The sequence below is a fragment of the Seriola dumerili genome, unplaced genomic scaffold (assembly GCF_002260705.1).
Source record: "Seriola dumerili isolate Sdu_G_001 unplaced genomic scaffold, Sdu_1.0 BDQW01001815.1, whole genome shotgun sequence".
NCBI classification, from domain to species: domain Eukaryota; kingdom Metazoa; phylum Chordata; class Actinopteri; order Carangiformes; family Carangidae; genus Seriola; species Seriola dumerili.
Window position 1 is genome coordinate 59,212 of NW_019176070.1, and position 15,170 is coordinate 74,381.

At 39.5% G+C, this 15,170-nt stretch overlaps 2 protein-coding genes across 2 annotated transcripts in view; one reads left to right on the forward strand and one right to left on the reverse strand.

The window, feature by feature from the left end:
- Positions 1-4,723, reverse strand: part of exd3 (exonuclease 3'-5' domain containing 3) — a 39,905-nt gene extending 35,182 nt beyond the window's left edge. The window contains exons 1-3 of the mRNA XM_022768679.1: positions 4,647-4,723; positions 3,309-3,368; positions 88-152 (exon numbers count right to left, since the gene is read on the reverse strand). Coding sequence (XP_022624400.1) covers positions 88-152; positions 3,309-3,336 — 93 coding nt within the window. The 5' untranslated portion in view covers positions 3,337-3,368; positions 4,647-4,723. The remainder of the gene's footprint in view (positions 1-87; positions 153-3,308; positions 3,369-4,646) is intronic.
- An 813-nt stretch (positions 4,724-5,536) lies between these two features.
- cdc37l1 (cell division cycle 37 like 1) lies at positions 5,537-14,396 on the forward strand. The gene is made up of 7 exons (XM_022768675.1): positions 5,537-5,930; positions 7,056-7,355; positions 7,496-7,589; positions 8,380-8,495; positions 9,188-9,310; positions 9,653-9,826; positions 11,449-14,396. The coding sequence occupies exons 1-7, from the start codon at positions 5,826-5,828 to the stop codon at positions 11,563-11,565; spliced, it is 1,029 nt and encodes a 342-aa protein (XP_022624396.1). The 5' UTR covers positions 5,537-5,825; the 3' UTR covers positions 11,566-14,396.
- Positions 14,397-15,170: the final 774 nt, after the last annotated feature.

Consider the following 15,170-nt stretch of genomic DNA (forward strand, 5'->3'; position numbering starts at 1 on the left):
CAAAGACTCCATCTCTCTACCTTTGTAAACACACACACTCAATATTGCATGTATGAAACTGACACATGCTGTGAAAGTGACTCTCACCGTCTGCAGATCTTTCCGGTTCCATGGCTCAAAGAGTTGGTCTCTCAGCACGGCAGGGTCGAGACCTGGGGGATCACACACACACACACGCACACGCACACGCACACGCACACGCACACGCACACGCACGCACACACACACACACACACACACACACACACACACACACACACGCGCATAGATGAGGTGGGGTTTCACTCTGACCTTTCACCTCTGTCAACCTGTCAAGGAATAAAACCTATTGGCCTCTAGTATTTTAAGATCCTGAAGACTCAAAAACTAAAGAATTTTGAAAGAAGAAAGTTTGAAAATCAAACATACTGTATGCAAGATGTAAAACCTCTAGAGCTAGGGAACTGTGATTCATTAAAAAATTTTTAGGCTATGTACTAAATGGGTCCTATAATTAGAAGCAACTTAATTTTTCTACAATTTACATTTCCACTCAAGCCTACAATGACATTTACTTTGTCTCATTAGCACAATTAATATTGTTTATCAATTCCTCCAAACACTGTTTCCTGGTTGTAATAGCTTTTACCTTGCTGTGTAAGTATAAGTTTGGTACAGGTCATAATAACATTTCTGAAAGCCACGTTGATTTGCCCTTGCTCTTAAGATCTGGTCATGTTAATGTGATGTACTGGAAATATTGTTTGTTAAAAACAGGCATAACTGAGTAGCCATAATGTCAAATATTATTTCTTTAACAGGCACAACAGAGCAGCCGTAACATCGGATTAACAGCTGAGGCTGGTTGGATAGTAGAGGAACCCGGCATTAGCTCTGCATTCCATCTGAATCTACAGCCAAAATACTCAAGAGAAGACTCCCAGGGCAAATTTTTTGGAAGGCTACAGTGGGTAAAAGGGGCTGGAAACAAGAGATGTGCATGTGTGTTTCACGTTTTGTGTCTATCTGCCTGTGCATGTGTTCCACTGAGCCTTCCCAAAAGCTTCAGCTTCTTTCTCTGTCGCTCATGCTGTGTGGGCTCCGCTGTACCTGCCCCCCTACCTCCCTCCCTCCTTCCCAGGGCTAGTTTTCCTGTTCTCCTCTCCCTCCCTGCAGCAGCCTCTCTCGATTTTGTCTCGGATTTCCCCAGGAAAGGGCTATGCGGTGGTCATGGTGTAAAAAATACAGTCTTCCTGATGCATAGCCTGGGAAAGCAGACCAAAAGGCCTCTCCCTCTCTCTACGTTGGCCTCTTTCTTTACCATCTCTCTACGGGCTTGACACTTTTTTATCTTCTTCATATTGCCTCTTAAACATATACTTTACCTGCCTGAGAATATTTTCTTATATTTATCTCCCATGTGTACCCTCTCTATTTCTCACCACTGCACCAATTTTCTCAGCAAAGTCACCTTAAGTCCCATTTACTACACTTCCACTCTTATAGGATTACCTCTAATTTTGTCTCACTTTCATGTTCATTATTTAACATTTGTTTCTGAGTTTTCCTTCCTTCCCTGCAAGTTTCTCTGGTCTTTGTTTCTCATTTTAAAACAGCACAGCACAGCAAAGAAAAAAATAATCTCACGTTCTGGCCCATTTAGTACTAATCATGTATACTTTACATTAATGACAGTCACAAGTTTCTCTTCAGTATCTCATCATGATGCTACACCTCTGACAGGAACATTACAGCATGTTATGAAAAATGGTCAATAACAGCGTAGACTGGATTTGTAGTAAATGGACTAATGTGCAAAAAGACTTCTATAGCTCACTGAAATGTGAATGGCAAAGTTTCATTTGCTGTTCTCTCTGGTTCTCTGCTGTTATAAATCCCACTCCAGCCCATTCATCCCACTGACGAACATGCGTACGTGCACAGGGACTCACACAAACACAAACAGCACAACCCACTTCACTTCACCCTCACTGTTTGTATGAGGAGAGGACAGAGAAGTAGCAGAGAGGAGAGGAATGTGGAGCAAGTAGTTTCTTTATAGTCTTGGATGGTGGGTGAATGACAGAACTGGAGACTCCCCATTCATTACAACATAATAACCCCATCACTGCATACAATTACATGGACACACATACAGTACATGCACTCATTCACCTCTGGGAAGGTGAGAGGTTCTTTTTATTTTTTGACACAAGAGAATTTGAAATATGAGAAAATACTACATCTTCCCTAAGTGGATTTTAAAGTAATCTGACACCATCCTTGTCTCCCACTCTTTAAAAAATAATAAAAGTCACACTTCAATTTCAGTAAAATTAGACAGAGAGGCAGGTCTGACAGCCTGTTGCCAGGCAGCTGCCAAAACAAAGGAAACACAAAGATCAAGTGTCTAAATGGGGCATTTGGTGTCACTACAGCCACCAGAACAGCTTCAGTGTGACTTGGCAGAGGTTGTGCAAGTGGCTCAACTCCACTGGAAGGATGCCACAACATTCCTCTACAAGTGCTTCTCTTCTTTTGTATTTTGTTGTAGGTGCCAGAAAATGCTTTCAACAGGTGCCATTACAGAATCTTGAAAATGAGGAGAGTACCAGCACTTGCAGAATTTGATTCTTATTAAAGCAGTGTTTGCATGTTAATTACCTCTCCAGAACTGACCCACTACAGCTTGGTTTCTGTGCCAGTGTGGACTGACACATACCTACAGGCTCTTCAGCGAAAAAAAGGATGATGATGCTGATATCATTATTAACCCCTTGAGGTCCTTGTGTTCACAAACATGTAAATAAATCTGCAAATCTCTACAAATCAGATGAGTGAGTTAGTAACTATACATAGGTGACAGAGTTATCTATAAAATGTATTTAACATTTATTCTATCAAAAGACCTGAGATTATTTTCATAACAAATCAAATTTATGAAATGAAGATGTAAACAGTCCAAAGGAAGGATGATTTAGCATAGTCAGGTAGCAGTTTCAGCACAACTATCTGCTGGCAATGACTCTATCAAACTTGTTGTTTTACTTAATGTTAACTCCTGTGATATTCAGAGTTAAGGTATTTTGTTTTCTGCTCAACTGCTTTTCTCCAGATGTTAGAATAATTTAGATAAAATGTATGTGAACACACATGCCTAACAACCACTGTATAAAAGCTATGTTACACTAGAGTTAATGTACATTTCACTGCAGATATTATTCAACTACACCTTCGAGTCTGTATACCCACCATTACATTTGAATTAACCCTCATATATACTTTGTCTATACAAACGGAGGTGTGTGTAGAAAAACTGTGACACAGACCCGTTGCCTCTGGAGCAGTACGGTTCATTTCTGTCCACAGGATGGTCTTTTGCTGTCACTCTGTAGGAGAAGGCACACAGAATAACACAGTGCTGTAAACAGGAGGTCTCCACCACAATCACTCAAGTGTATTACTGTCACGACCGAAAAGTAGAGATACTTTTCTTATTTACTTTAAATATGTGGAGCTGCTACTACCAATTATCTTTATTATTTTTCTCCAATTTATCAACTATCAAAAAATAGTGAAATAGATGCCTATTGCAACTCCTCAGAGCCCAGCTGTCATCTTAAAAAGTCGTGTTTTGTTTGGCCAATAGTCCATACCCCAAAGACATTCAGTTTACGATGATGTGTTATTTAAGTGCTGATGAAAAGTGATATACAAATAAACTACTATAATTATTATTATTATCATTTAAAATAAAAAACATGTTTCATTAAAACATGTTAATATGTACTACATACAGTAATACACTAAAGCCATTACACTAAGCTAACAGGTCAAGACACCCTATATTTGTTCTGAGTTATGTTGGGCAGCAATTTTGTTGTCTTCTGAATTATGTCACTGTACCAAAACCAAGCTTAAATTAAAAATCAAATCAAAAGTAAGAAAATATCAAGTATAGCTACAGCAGATTAAAACAACATCGAGGAAAATGTTCAGCACCTAATGATTATGAACCAGTTTTGCTGATAACATCATTCCTTCATATATATACACACGCACACAGAAACCTGTGGGAACAGCAGCCTGAGAAAGGGCAAGATGCCAGCTGGCAATGAGACTAAATTTCAGGCTGAGGATGTTTTTTTAGGCCTGAAGTCTGGTTGTTTCTCCCTGTCTGAATGTCTGTAGGCTCTATAGGCGGGCTTTGGCAGTCAGCACTGTCCGGGCAACTACTGCACTTCTCCAGGGAATGGAGGAGAAAGAGAAAAGAGATACGGCACCTGCAGTCTTTTTGTCTTCTATCCCCACCTAGTGGTAAAAAAAAGACACCCTACTTCCTCAGTGCTTCATGTTAGCAAACTTTAGCTTGTCTGGCCCCGTCAGGTAAAGCGCATTCTCACGACACCTGAGGGTGTATTAATGTCGTAGCTGCTTCAGTCTTTCTGCTGTAAGAGCCGACGAAACGACACAACAGTTGTCGTGTTGCCAGCATACTTGCTAACAATAGCTATCGTAACTCATTTTAAGCTAGCTCACAGACCTCAATGCTAGGTTGTCATGTTGCTCTCCAATACACAGTCGACTTTATTATTTAGTGTGTCAACAAGCGACTAATGTTTAATTTCACTACTGTAACGATATATTATCGATACAAAAAGACTCACCGTACGCTACTTTCTTCCACTATTCTCAGGTGCACTAGTGTCTAGCTAGTTACTCCAGGTTAGTTTGTGTGATTGAGTAGACCTATCTGCCAACGGCCAAATTTGCCCTCTGTTTAACCTCTCAGGCAGCGCTTGCCCTCATACACAAATCACCATAATTTACAGATCATAATACCTGAACCATGGCATAGCTCTAGCTACCAGGCAGTGGAGTTTGATTGAGTTTATCGTGAGCGGTATACGACACACATTGCCGATAAAGCTGCCTGTAATTCTATAAGTAGGGCAAAATCACCCAATGTAATTCTTGATCTGCTGTTTGTTTTTCAGAGAGGGTTATGCAAGTTCAAAGTACACGACCGCCCCCTACTGGTTTTACTATTTAATACTTCCATGAGCTTCCATGACATAGTGACTCCTTTTGCTTTTGAGAGACACGTCTTTAAATATATATCAAAATATTTTCTGTATGTGTAACCATTACCATGTATAACCATAATATACCATGATTTAAAAAAAACATGCTTTACTTACATGAAAAATATTTATTTTTTTAAATAATGAATATTATTATTTTAAATAATCTGACTGCAATGAGGAATATTCAAACTAAACTTATAAAAGTTCAAATCTTCACAGCAGACAACATAATATAACAATAACATAATATAGACATAACATAATATTATAATAGCGAGCCATTTAAATTCATTCTCCAATATTTTAATCGTTTTTCCATATTTTTGAATCAGACCCTGTCTCTTACACATAGTTTGACTATGACCAGTCCCTTACAAAAGTCAACGTATTGAAATTAGAAATTAATTAATCATAGAAATTAGTAAAACTCAGTAGAAAAACTCGAGACCCTGTCACGTGATCAAAGTTGTTTACCACGTGCTCTGTGTGTCACTTCTTAAAAATACGCAACCGGACAGAGCTACCAGTGTGGATGTTGTTGTTGGAGCTAACGTTGTTATTTACAGGAGTTCCCCCTAACCCTTTAACCCCCGCCGCCCTGCGATGCATCTTATTCCCCAGTCGGTTCCGCTGACCTTTCATATATAAGTCTGGCAGACAGCTGATCACTGAAAGCAACTCTGTTTCTGATTCTGCAAACACAGCTAGCATTAGCTAGCGGGTCCCACAGCAGAGCTAACGGCTAGTTGCTTAGCAGTGATGGAGTGGCGGGGCAACGGGACTCCAGTTTACCCCGGTGAAGAATCCAGCACTGACCCGGCTTCAGCAGCCAGGGGCTACAGTGGTGTTTATCATCACCAGCAGGTAATTAGCTCATACTAGTGGTCGAGTTGTTAGTGTTAGACGTGTTCCTTACTTGGCATCACAGATGTGGGTTTACATTATTAAAAGCATGCTAGCTAGCTCAGCCTAGATCATTGAAGTTGTCATGTTACATGGCGTGATAGTTAGCAACGTATGGGCTACTGTGTTTCAGTAGTGTCGCATTTTTCAACTTTTACAGTAGTGTCAATGTCTTATCAGTTAGCTTCGCGGGGGCATCTACAAAAACATCAGTGTCCAGGCTGCATGCTATAGTTCATGCTAACCTGTCGCAAACCCAGAGATACATATATTCCACTCTAACACATGGCTACAAGGTAAACAGATCACTTGCAATGTCGCCATGTTGTGACACTCTCTTTCCGACACTGCAAAAATCAGTGTCGGAAAGAGATCACCGATGTGTTGGTTGGCTGGTGAGATCAGAGGTCACAACAGGACATGAGGCAGCAGCAGCTCACTTTCCCATTCCCCCAGGTCCTACATATTCTCAGATACTGACAGCTGTGTGTGATGGCTGTTGGGGACTAGAAAAGGCATTTGGGTAGCCATGAAGACAAGATGGAAACAAGCATTTGTTTATTTTTAGCCCTCATGCCCCACCCTGATCCAAATGCAGTATGATTGTGGCCATGAAAGCTTAAAAGCCAAATGGGCCTACATTTAGTTTGTGATTCAGCCGCAGTTTGTAGCTGTCAGCTGTTCACTCCCAGGACAGCCAATCATTCTATGGAAAAAGATGTTTGCGAAGAATGAAGATAAACATTTAAAGTTAAGATCGCTTGTGATAACAGTAGCTAGCCAGCGTAATCCCTCTCTCCTTTGGAGGAGGATGTTATGACTTCAGGGCCTTTACACATTTCGTCAAAACTTAGCCTGGATGGACTGTGTTTAGACAAACTCACCTAGAAACCTGCACAAACACAGGGTCAGTTTTTGTATGTATTTGCAAATTTGCACTTTTGTATACAAATCTTAAACTTTTTTTTTTATTCAGCACATTTTTCTCTATTCTACTTGGACTGGTAATTTGACGTGTGTCACTGACAGTTTGTTCCTTTTCTCTCATATCCCAATCTCGTTTTCTTTCCATTTACCTCACACCAGTCACCATCATCACAACTTTGTGATTGTGCAATGGCATCACTGTGCCAGAGCCAGCAGCGCTGTGTGAAGGCCTCTATCGTCTCCAGCTGGAGACTGGCTGAGGCGCAGGACCAGCTATGTTCTCTTGGGGTCCACAGCTCAGAGTCCCTGGAGCAGGAACGTGCTCGGACACTGGCCTGCCCCACAGAACTCACGCACACTGAGGAGGAGTGGCGTCGCAAGGAAAGCATGCTGGGAGGTCAGGAACCCAGCCGCAGTCCTGTGCTCGGAGCTGTCGGAAGTTGGGACGTTTTTGATAAGGTAACAGAACTCCTGTCATCATTAGAAGATTGTAAGAGAGTAGTTAAATTTTGCTCTTGTCTTGAAACATTTTTGTAACATTTTTGCTGCTCATGTAGAGATATTGTAAACACTCAGTTAATCTCTTCTTGCTCTTATAGAGTATCATTAATTTCCAAAATCAACCTGCTGAAATGGATCAAGATAAGTGCAATACATTTCTCCAAAAGTATGAGAAAGAGATCAGGCATTTTGGTAAGTGACACACTAAAACATTCATCTCAACAGTTTCATCTCAACACATTACACTTCACTGTGGTAGAAGAAGGTATGTCACCCACTGTTTTTCAGCAAAGTCATTGTCCTTGTCAATTAAATGGTTTGAATATCAGTTGGTGTTAGTTACCAATTATCGAGCTTTTACAAAAGCTGAAAGTGAGTCATTCAGGTTCATTGGGATGAATAGCCTGTCTCATGTCTACAAGCTAATTTTAATTCCATAGAGGCATGATATGTCTGTACTGGAAGGTAGGTAAAATCTTAAAACAGTTTTAGCATGGAAGAAATTTCTGCTTAGTTTAAAATGTTATCATTAGAAATCAGGCAATAGCAACCAACTGGGTGGAAGAATTACAAATTTCGTGTAAGCTTACATAGTTGTAAAACCCTTTTTACCTTTTGTCCATAATTAGAACAACTAAAGCACCTAACAAAACAAAACTTTCATTTTGTTGTGCTGTGTTTGCCCTAACTTTAGTATTACAGGCAGCTATCTTGTTGTGCTGTACATATTTCTGGCATACTGTATATATGATCATCAAATATTCTCGCTAGCAGTAGCAAAGGTCTTGAATTATTTACTACTAGCTGTTTTCTAAAGATACACAGGAGACAAGAAAGCATTTTAACACTATTATTACATTTGCATATAAAAGTTGTTCATTTTCCAACAGTTGCTTCACATGCAGAGCATACAAACAGGACCATATGGTTCTTTTTTAAGTCTTCGTAAAACAAACTAATAAGCTTTGTTTCCATTTGTCAGGTATGCTGAGGAGATGGGACGACAGTCAGCGATTCCTTGCAGGCATGCCTCAGCTCATCTCTGAGGAAACGGCCAATTACTTAATTCTGTGGTGCATGAGACTACAGCAAGAAGGGGTAATGTACTGATAGGCTAACAATACCACCAAGAGACCAAAGCCTACAATAATTCATCGTGCTAACCAGTATTGTCTGTGTAGTCTCAGTCAGATGACAAGTGACAAGTTGAGAATTTGTTCCTCTCAGCTCGTCAGACTAGAAAAACAGTGTTAACACAGCCACATGTCTGAGCATGTGCACTGACACTGAAAATGTAATACTGTAATAGTTTTAGAATAAATTACACTGGCCATATTGATTGCACTTTCTGCAATCAAAACTGAGATTTTGACTTTTCATTGTAGGTACAGCACTGGTGTTACTAATAAAGTTAATGATGAAGATGAAGAATTTCCCTTCAGTCCTTCAGTGCAGTTTTGTGTACTCTGGTTATCGAAGTATGTCTTCAATGTTCAGGTGGTCGATCTGTTTAGCGGTGAGGATGTTATACTTCTAAATAAAGGAATGGCCATGCCTGTTTTGTTAATCCCATGTGTGGGTTATAATTTTCACATGTTCACTTTGAAACTAATTTTAAACTAATGCCATGACACACAGAAGGTGTTAGAAGTCTCAAATTCACACAAGTCATTTCAAATATGGCTTAAAAACTTGGGCGTTGGAAAAAAAAAACTGCTTTTACAGTTTGTGAGCTAAAGAGTTTGAATATAAGATGCAAGGTTCACAGACTCTTGTTATGTGTCCTGCAGAAAGAAGCACTGATGGAGCAGGTGGCGCACCAAGCTGTAGTCATGCAGTTCATCCTGGAGATGGCGTTGAACTCTCAGAAGGATCCTAGAGGCTGCTTCAGACAGTTCTTTCACAAAGCCAAAGTAAGATGCACATATCTTATCAGTACATTATGCACTGTGTCTACTTGTGTAGCTACCTACTTTGGGCTTTCATGCTGTTGGATGTAGGGACTTCATTTACATAGCTTTCCAGGGTTAAAAGTTCCATCATTAAGCACTTGTCAAGGCTGCAAAGCCAGATAATTGTAAAAAAAAAAAAAAAAAAAAAAACTGCTTTACGCATACATTTAGCTGCTTTTGTAATGGAGGATAGGTAGCATGCCTAATCTAAATTTCATTCATATCCTTTCAGATGGATGTTGTTTTGCTTCAAGCCATCTTGTGCTATGTTTTCCTAATATTGATGTCTTTAATGCTCTATAGGAAGGACAAGATGTCTACTTAGAAGTCTTCCATACAGAGCTAGAGGCCTTCAAACACAGAGTTAAAGAATATGCAGTCAAGTGTAGAGGTGATACACCCAACAATGCTGAACAACACAACACTGGCACAAACTGCAGACTCGACCCCAAAGAATCCCTGGACTCTTTACCTCCAGTAAGTGTTCCTGTCTTTTTCCCATTGTTGCTGAGACATAGGCTACTTCAGTTACCACACACAGCTTTGTTGGTACTACTGAGCTAGTGTATATTAGTTCTGATATAGAACTGGTAAATGTCATCTTTGGTTGGATCCTGGATTTTGACACAAGCATTTACTTGCTCATTCTCACTTTCAAGACACATGTGTCTCCACTGTTTTTCATGAATGGTGACAGCGCTACGATGCACCAGGGAAGGATTCAGCAAGGAGTAAAACTGCACAAGATAGCTCTTATGGCCACAGCAACTGCCAAAAGTTGACATTACCTACAAACCAGGCGAGGTTCATCACATTGCTGATGTTATCAGTGAAATCAATTTTTGTATTTGCAGACAGCCTATTTGTTGTCTTCCTTCATTTGAAACCCTAACTTCTGCTACCTACATAGCTGTGTCGATCCTTTCTGCACAGGGCTGTCCCTGCCTGGTGGGGGGAGTGCGGTCATCAGGGAAATCTGATACAACATCCTCATTTTCAGTTTTAGCTGACTCAGACAAATATGCCTGCTGGTAGTGTGATCTCTCAAGCTCAAACGTGATAACTTACCAGTAGGGCAAAAGGGAAAAGACAATTGATGTAATTTGTTAGGTATCACATATTCCACTGAAACAGCTGAACTGTGGATATTTTTTGCCCAAAAAAGTTGATGTCTCTAACTTGGATTACATCCCTAGAAAAGTAAATCAAGTCAAAATGTGTACTGAAGCTGTCAGCAGCTCAGGTATCTCAGATAATTCCCACTCAGATCATTATTTCACATCATTATGTTTCCTAGTTACATGGGTGGAGCTCTACCAACCTTTTTTTTAAAGGAAGGAGGTCACATGTGACGAGTGTCTCATACAAATTAAAAGCCTTTTCTTTATATGACATCATAAGCTAATTACAGACATATTTTTATTTTAGGCAAGTATTTCAATATTCAGATAAAGTTTAGTGTGAAAGTTGCCAAATAGCATATTACAGGTTTTTCTATTAAACTTGATCTTTGTAGTTTCAGAGCCTTTTGTAAGTGAGAGAGAATGAGGCCTTCTCCCTTCTGTCGGCCCCACAGCTTGACTAGTTGCCAAACATCTACTCTGAGAAAAGAAAAAAAAAAACTTCCCCCCCTTCTCCCACAGAGGAATGCAACCATGCCTGTTGAAAGTGAAGCTGGTCCTGGTCTTTCTTTTGGAGTTGTGCTGTTTTTCTCTCGTAGCATCTCTCCTCCCCCTTAGCTTGAAGACTCACTGTCAGCCTGTGAGGAGTGACCAGATGAGAATGTGTACATGAGAAGCTGTTCTTTTATAATAAGAAACACAAGTTTGTGCCCTCCAAGATTTGTTTTAGTTCATGGTGTGAATCCAAGATCAGACTTTCAGTGTCAGCTCAGATTTGAAATGTTAGAGGCTGAGAGTGCAGTTATATAACCATTATAATCCTCTAACCGGGCAGTAGTAGGTTAATCTCCCAGCATCTGTCTCTCTAGCTCTGTTTATTTTTACCTATTTTAGATTTTGATATTTACATGGAAATCCTCACCTGTTATTGGTTTTTGGCTGTCATTCGACACTCCTGTCTTTGTCTTCCTCCACCAGGTGGCAGAGTATCCTGTGAAGCGTTGTTTAGAAGCCGGACTGTGGACAAGCACAGGGAGGTGGACAAAGGATGATACTACAGAAACAGAGGACATACGCATGATGGAGACCTCCTAGGGATTGTGGGATCAGCCCCTGCTTTTCTTCCATCTCCATCATCTCCCCATTTAGGAACAACCTAAATTTTAAGCCCTCTTTTGACAGCAGACCAGGCTAATAAGCAGCAGTGTAGAGCAGGAATAAACTGAGACATGATCAGTCATTAACGCTGCATTTCTCAGTGGAGAACGGGTAGGAAATTATGTTTTACTGAGGACAGACATTTCCCATTGTTGCCGTTAGTATATCAGTGTGGTTAACCTTGGGCGAGTTGGTTCCTGCAGTGGCTCTTGCCAGCTAAATGCACGTCTTGTGCCATAATACTGGTTTTATAGATCTCTCATTATTTTCTTTCAAGCTGGTTTTTCTTATTTCTCCTGGAACAGAGAAACAAGTTAAGACAACACAAAGAAAACTTAACCAGTTAAATCCAGCGTCTGGAGAAGAGGTTAGGTTAGTGGACCTGTTGTTACAGGTGCTTAAAATAAATCCTATTAAGTTTGAGAGAAGCATGACTGACCCATGAATGGCTTCGCTCTCAAATGCAATGCTGAAAATAGTATATGTCCAGTATTTCAAACTAGGTTTTGAAGTAAAATTTTAAACTTCCTGATGTAACATTACCATAACATTTGGTAAAGACTGGGCCTCAGATCCTTTAAAATGTGTTTCCTTTTTTATTTTTAAATTGGATCACTACAGCTGAACTTGCTGGCTTTATGCTAATCTGCTAAAAGCCATTTAAATGGCTGAATCAGTAAACATATACAGAAAGCAAAAGTGTTTTCTCCAAGCTTCACCTTGACATGCCAGACTGAACGTACAGGCCAGTTGAAGGTTCAATTGAAAGCGCCTGTTGAGTGAATCAGATTCATCCTTGCAACGTTCAGGCCCACAACTAATCTGCATGTGGGGAGTTGCACACAGTCTCACAGGTCTCTCAGGCTGATTAACAGGAGAGGATTAATAATGCAGTGTGTGGGTGGCCAGTCAGTTCACTGACTCACTTGTCTAACATGAACAGATGACATCTATTGGTACAAATGTTTAACATTTACATTGACTATTGTTATACATTATTTTCTCATTACCTGATTGTTGCAATTCCTTGTTGTCCTCTGTCTGGGCCATGAAAAGCAGCTAGCCTCGATGCTCAAAGTGAAGCTAGAGTTCTAATGTTAAATAAAATGGAGGGGGTTATATTAAAGCACTGCTTTTACAAATGCAAAATGATAGTTAATATCAATGTGGCCTTACATCATTTCATTTGAACACTGCTAATTAGCAGCATGAAGGTCATGAAGTTCATGCATATCATGAACGGCAGGACAAGAGAGTTAATAATGTTTAAGGTCCTCTGAAAACTACTCTTAGTGTTGTCTGGGGAGGCTTAAGAAGCAATTAAAGTGTGTAACCTCCTTTACATTTGCCATTACCATGCATCTTTGGAATTCAGATTTTATCTAGATAGTGTACATGTATACATTCACTCAGGACATCAAACCTGTAGTGAATCAAAATACAAAATCATGAGTTTCCAATTAATACAAAATGACCAACAGAAGATAACAATATACAGTGTATTCTCTTGGGTCTTATTGTCTTGTTCTGTTATAAAAATAATTCAGCTTTGCAGAAAAATAATTAGTCGCTCATTTATTTAAGCTGCTTGACATGAGACAATAACAAACTAAAGACTAACAGTGCATGCTTTTTGGAAAGTGACTGCAAGATTATGTTTGAGACAATATAGTAACTCAGCCTCTATTGCATGACAGAGCACTCAGATTTGATGCACATAAATACACACAGTGAGAGGCGCAGGATCAGCCCCATTTTATGAGGATATTTGAGACATTTTTAGTTTTAAGTGACGGTTAATTATCTAAATCCAGGTATTATCTGGGTGAAAGAGGCATGGTGAGGTAAGGTGTAAAGAGGGCACTGCACTTGCTACATACAGTAGGTGGTTCGTATTGATCAGCTGAATTATGCTCCCGTGGAATTTATTTCATCAGCTGTTTAGGTAATCAAAGCATCAAATTTAAACCTACGCACAGGTGATATAGCTCAACCTTGAGTACAGGTGATAAAGTACAAAATCATGCCAAATTCTTCATATTTTACTTCATAAAAGGTTAACAAGGTCTGTATGGGCTTTGTATATTTATTTCTTTCTGGGTCAGTGACGTGCTTGTGTAAAACTAACTTATATTTTTTTAACCAGCTTGCCATCTTTTACCCAGCACCCTAAAAAGAGTTACAACCACCAGTTTCCTTAAACAAGTGCGCTGTGCACACTGTTGTCAGTTGTGTGCAGTTACAGTTCTCAATTCTGCCATCTACACCTGAGTAGGTGATTAAAAAGCACCAGTGTGAAGGGGAGGAAAAAAGGGCTGCGCTCTCCACAAAGAGACTTTTACTGTATATTTGTATGCAGAAGGGAGCTCTCTGCATTTGAATGTGTCCTGCACTTTATATTTCTTTTTTCAAAGCTGTTTTTAGTTTTGTCACTTTTTTTGTTGTGCTCCCAGTCATCGAATTGAATCTGAACATTTTTGTTTTACAAGCATCCCTTCGAGGAACTTGTGGGTTGAATTGTGTGATGTTTTGTTTTGTTTTACTGTTGTATTCTATCGTCTTCTGACCTTTGTTTTTTGTTCAAGGGAGCTTTTGCCAGATTCATTAGGCTTCCCAGTAACTGTCCCATTGATAATTGTATTCTTTTATTTAACAAGAAAATAAAAATCAGTGTAAAAATTTGCTGAGCGACATGATCAGCAAGATTTTTATTGCAGGCTATGGAAATAGAAATACCATACGATGCATTAAAGTACAATTCATCACAAGCTTCTGTGTGATGCATCGTTGATTCTGCAGTGAAACTTTCAGTTCACATAGGAAAAGCATCATATCATAGAGGTATTGTCAGCAGCAATGCTAAAAGAATGTGCTCTAGTGGACTTGTATGTTTTCTTTCTTCTTTTTTTTTAGTCCACAGTGACGACTCAACTATGCAAAATAACTGTTGGGCTTAAACTGCTGTTCTAAACCTGTGGCAGTGTCTCTTGACTTTTTACTATAAATCCTGTGTTTTTGAAGCTTGGTATAAGAGTTTCTGTCACTAAGCTATAAGCTTTAGGAAAGTTATTGGTGTTACACTTCCGCATCGACAGTAGGCAACAGTAAGATTTGGCTTCTTGTGCTGCTGTAAGAAACTCAAATATAAAACCAGTGCTAAATGTTTGTGTCTTGTCAACTGCTACAGTTCTGTGTAGACCTGCAGTGATTATACAATGGATGTCGCTGACCATTTAAAATTGAGCAGCCTGAAATGGCTTTATCATTAAATCCTTAAAGGGTAACGCCACCGATTGTTGAGATGCATCATTGGGCAATGCAGACTCCAGGTTTTGACAGGAAAAAGGAAAAAGAATGAGTGGAATAAAAAAAAAAAAAATATATATATATATATATATATATATATATATATATATGGTTCTGCGGCATCAACTTTGATGATTCTGACAATGTCATAGGAGTGCAATGTTAAATCAGTTGGCTACTCACTTAACTGTTGTAGAGGCAGCCATGTTCCTGTTGAAATCTGTCAAATTAAAACA

Coding starts and splice junctions, on each gene's coding strand:
- cdc37l1 (XM_022768675.1), top strand. CDS start 5,826: ATGGAGTGGCGGGGCAACGGGACTCCAGTTTACCCCGGTGAAGAATCC. Junction 8,496..9,187: donor TGAGACTACAGCAAGAAGGG/GTAATGTACTGA, acceptor TGTGTCCTGCAG/AAAGAAGCACTGATGGAGCA. Junction 9,827..11,448: donor CCCTGGACTCTTTACCTCCA/GTAAGTGTTCCT, acceptor TTCCTCCACCAG/GTGGCAGAGTATCCTGTGAA.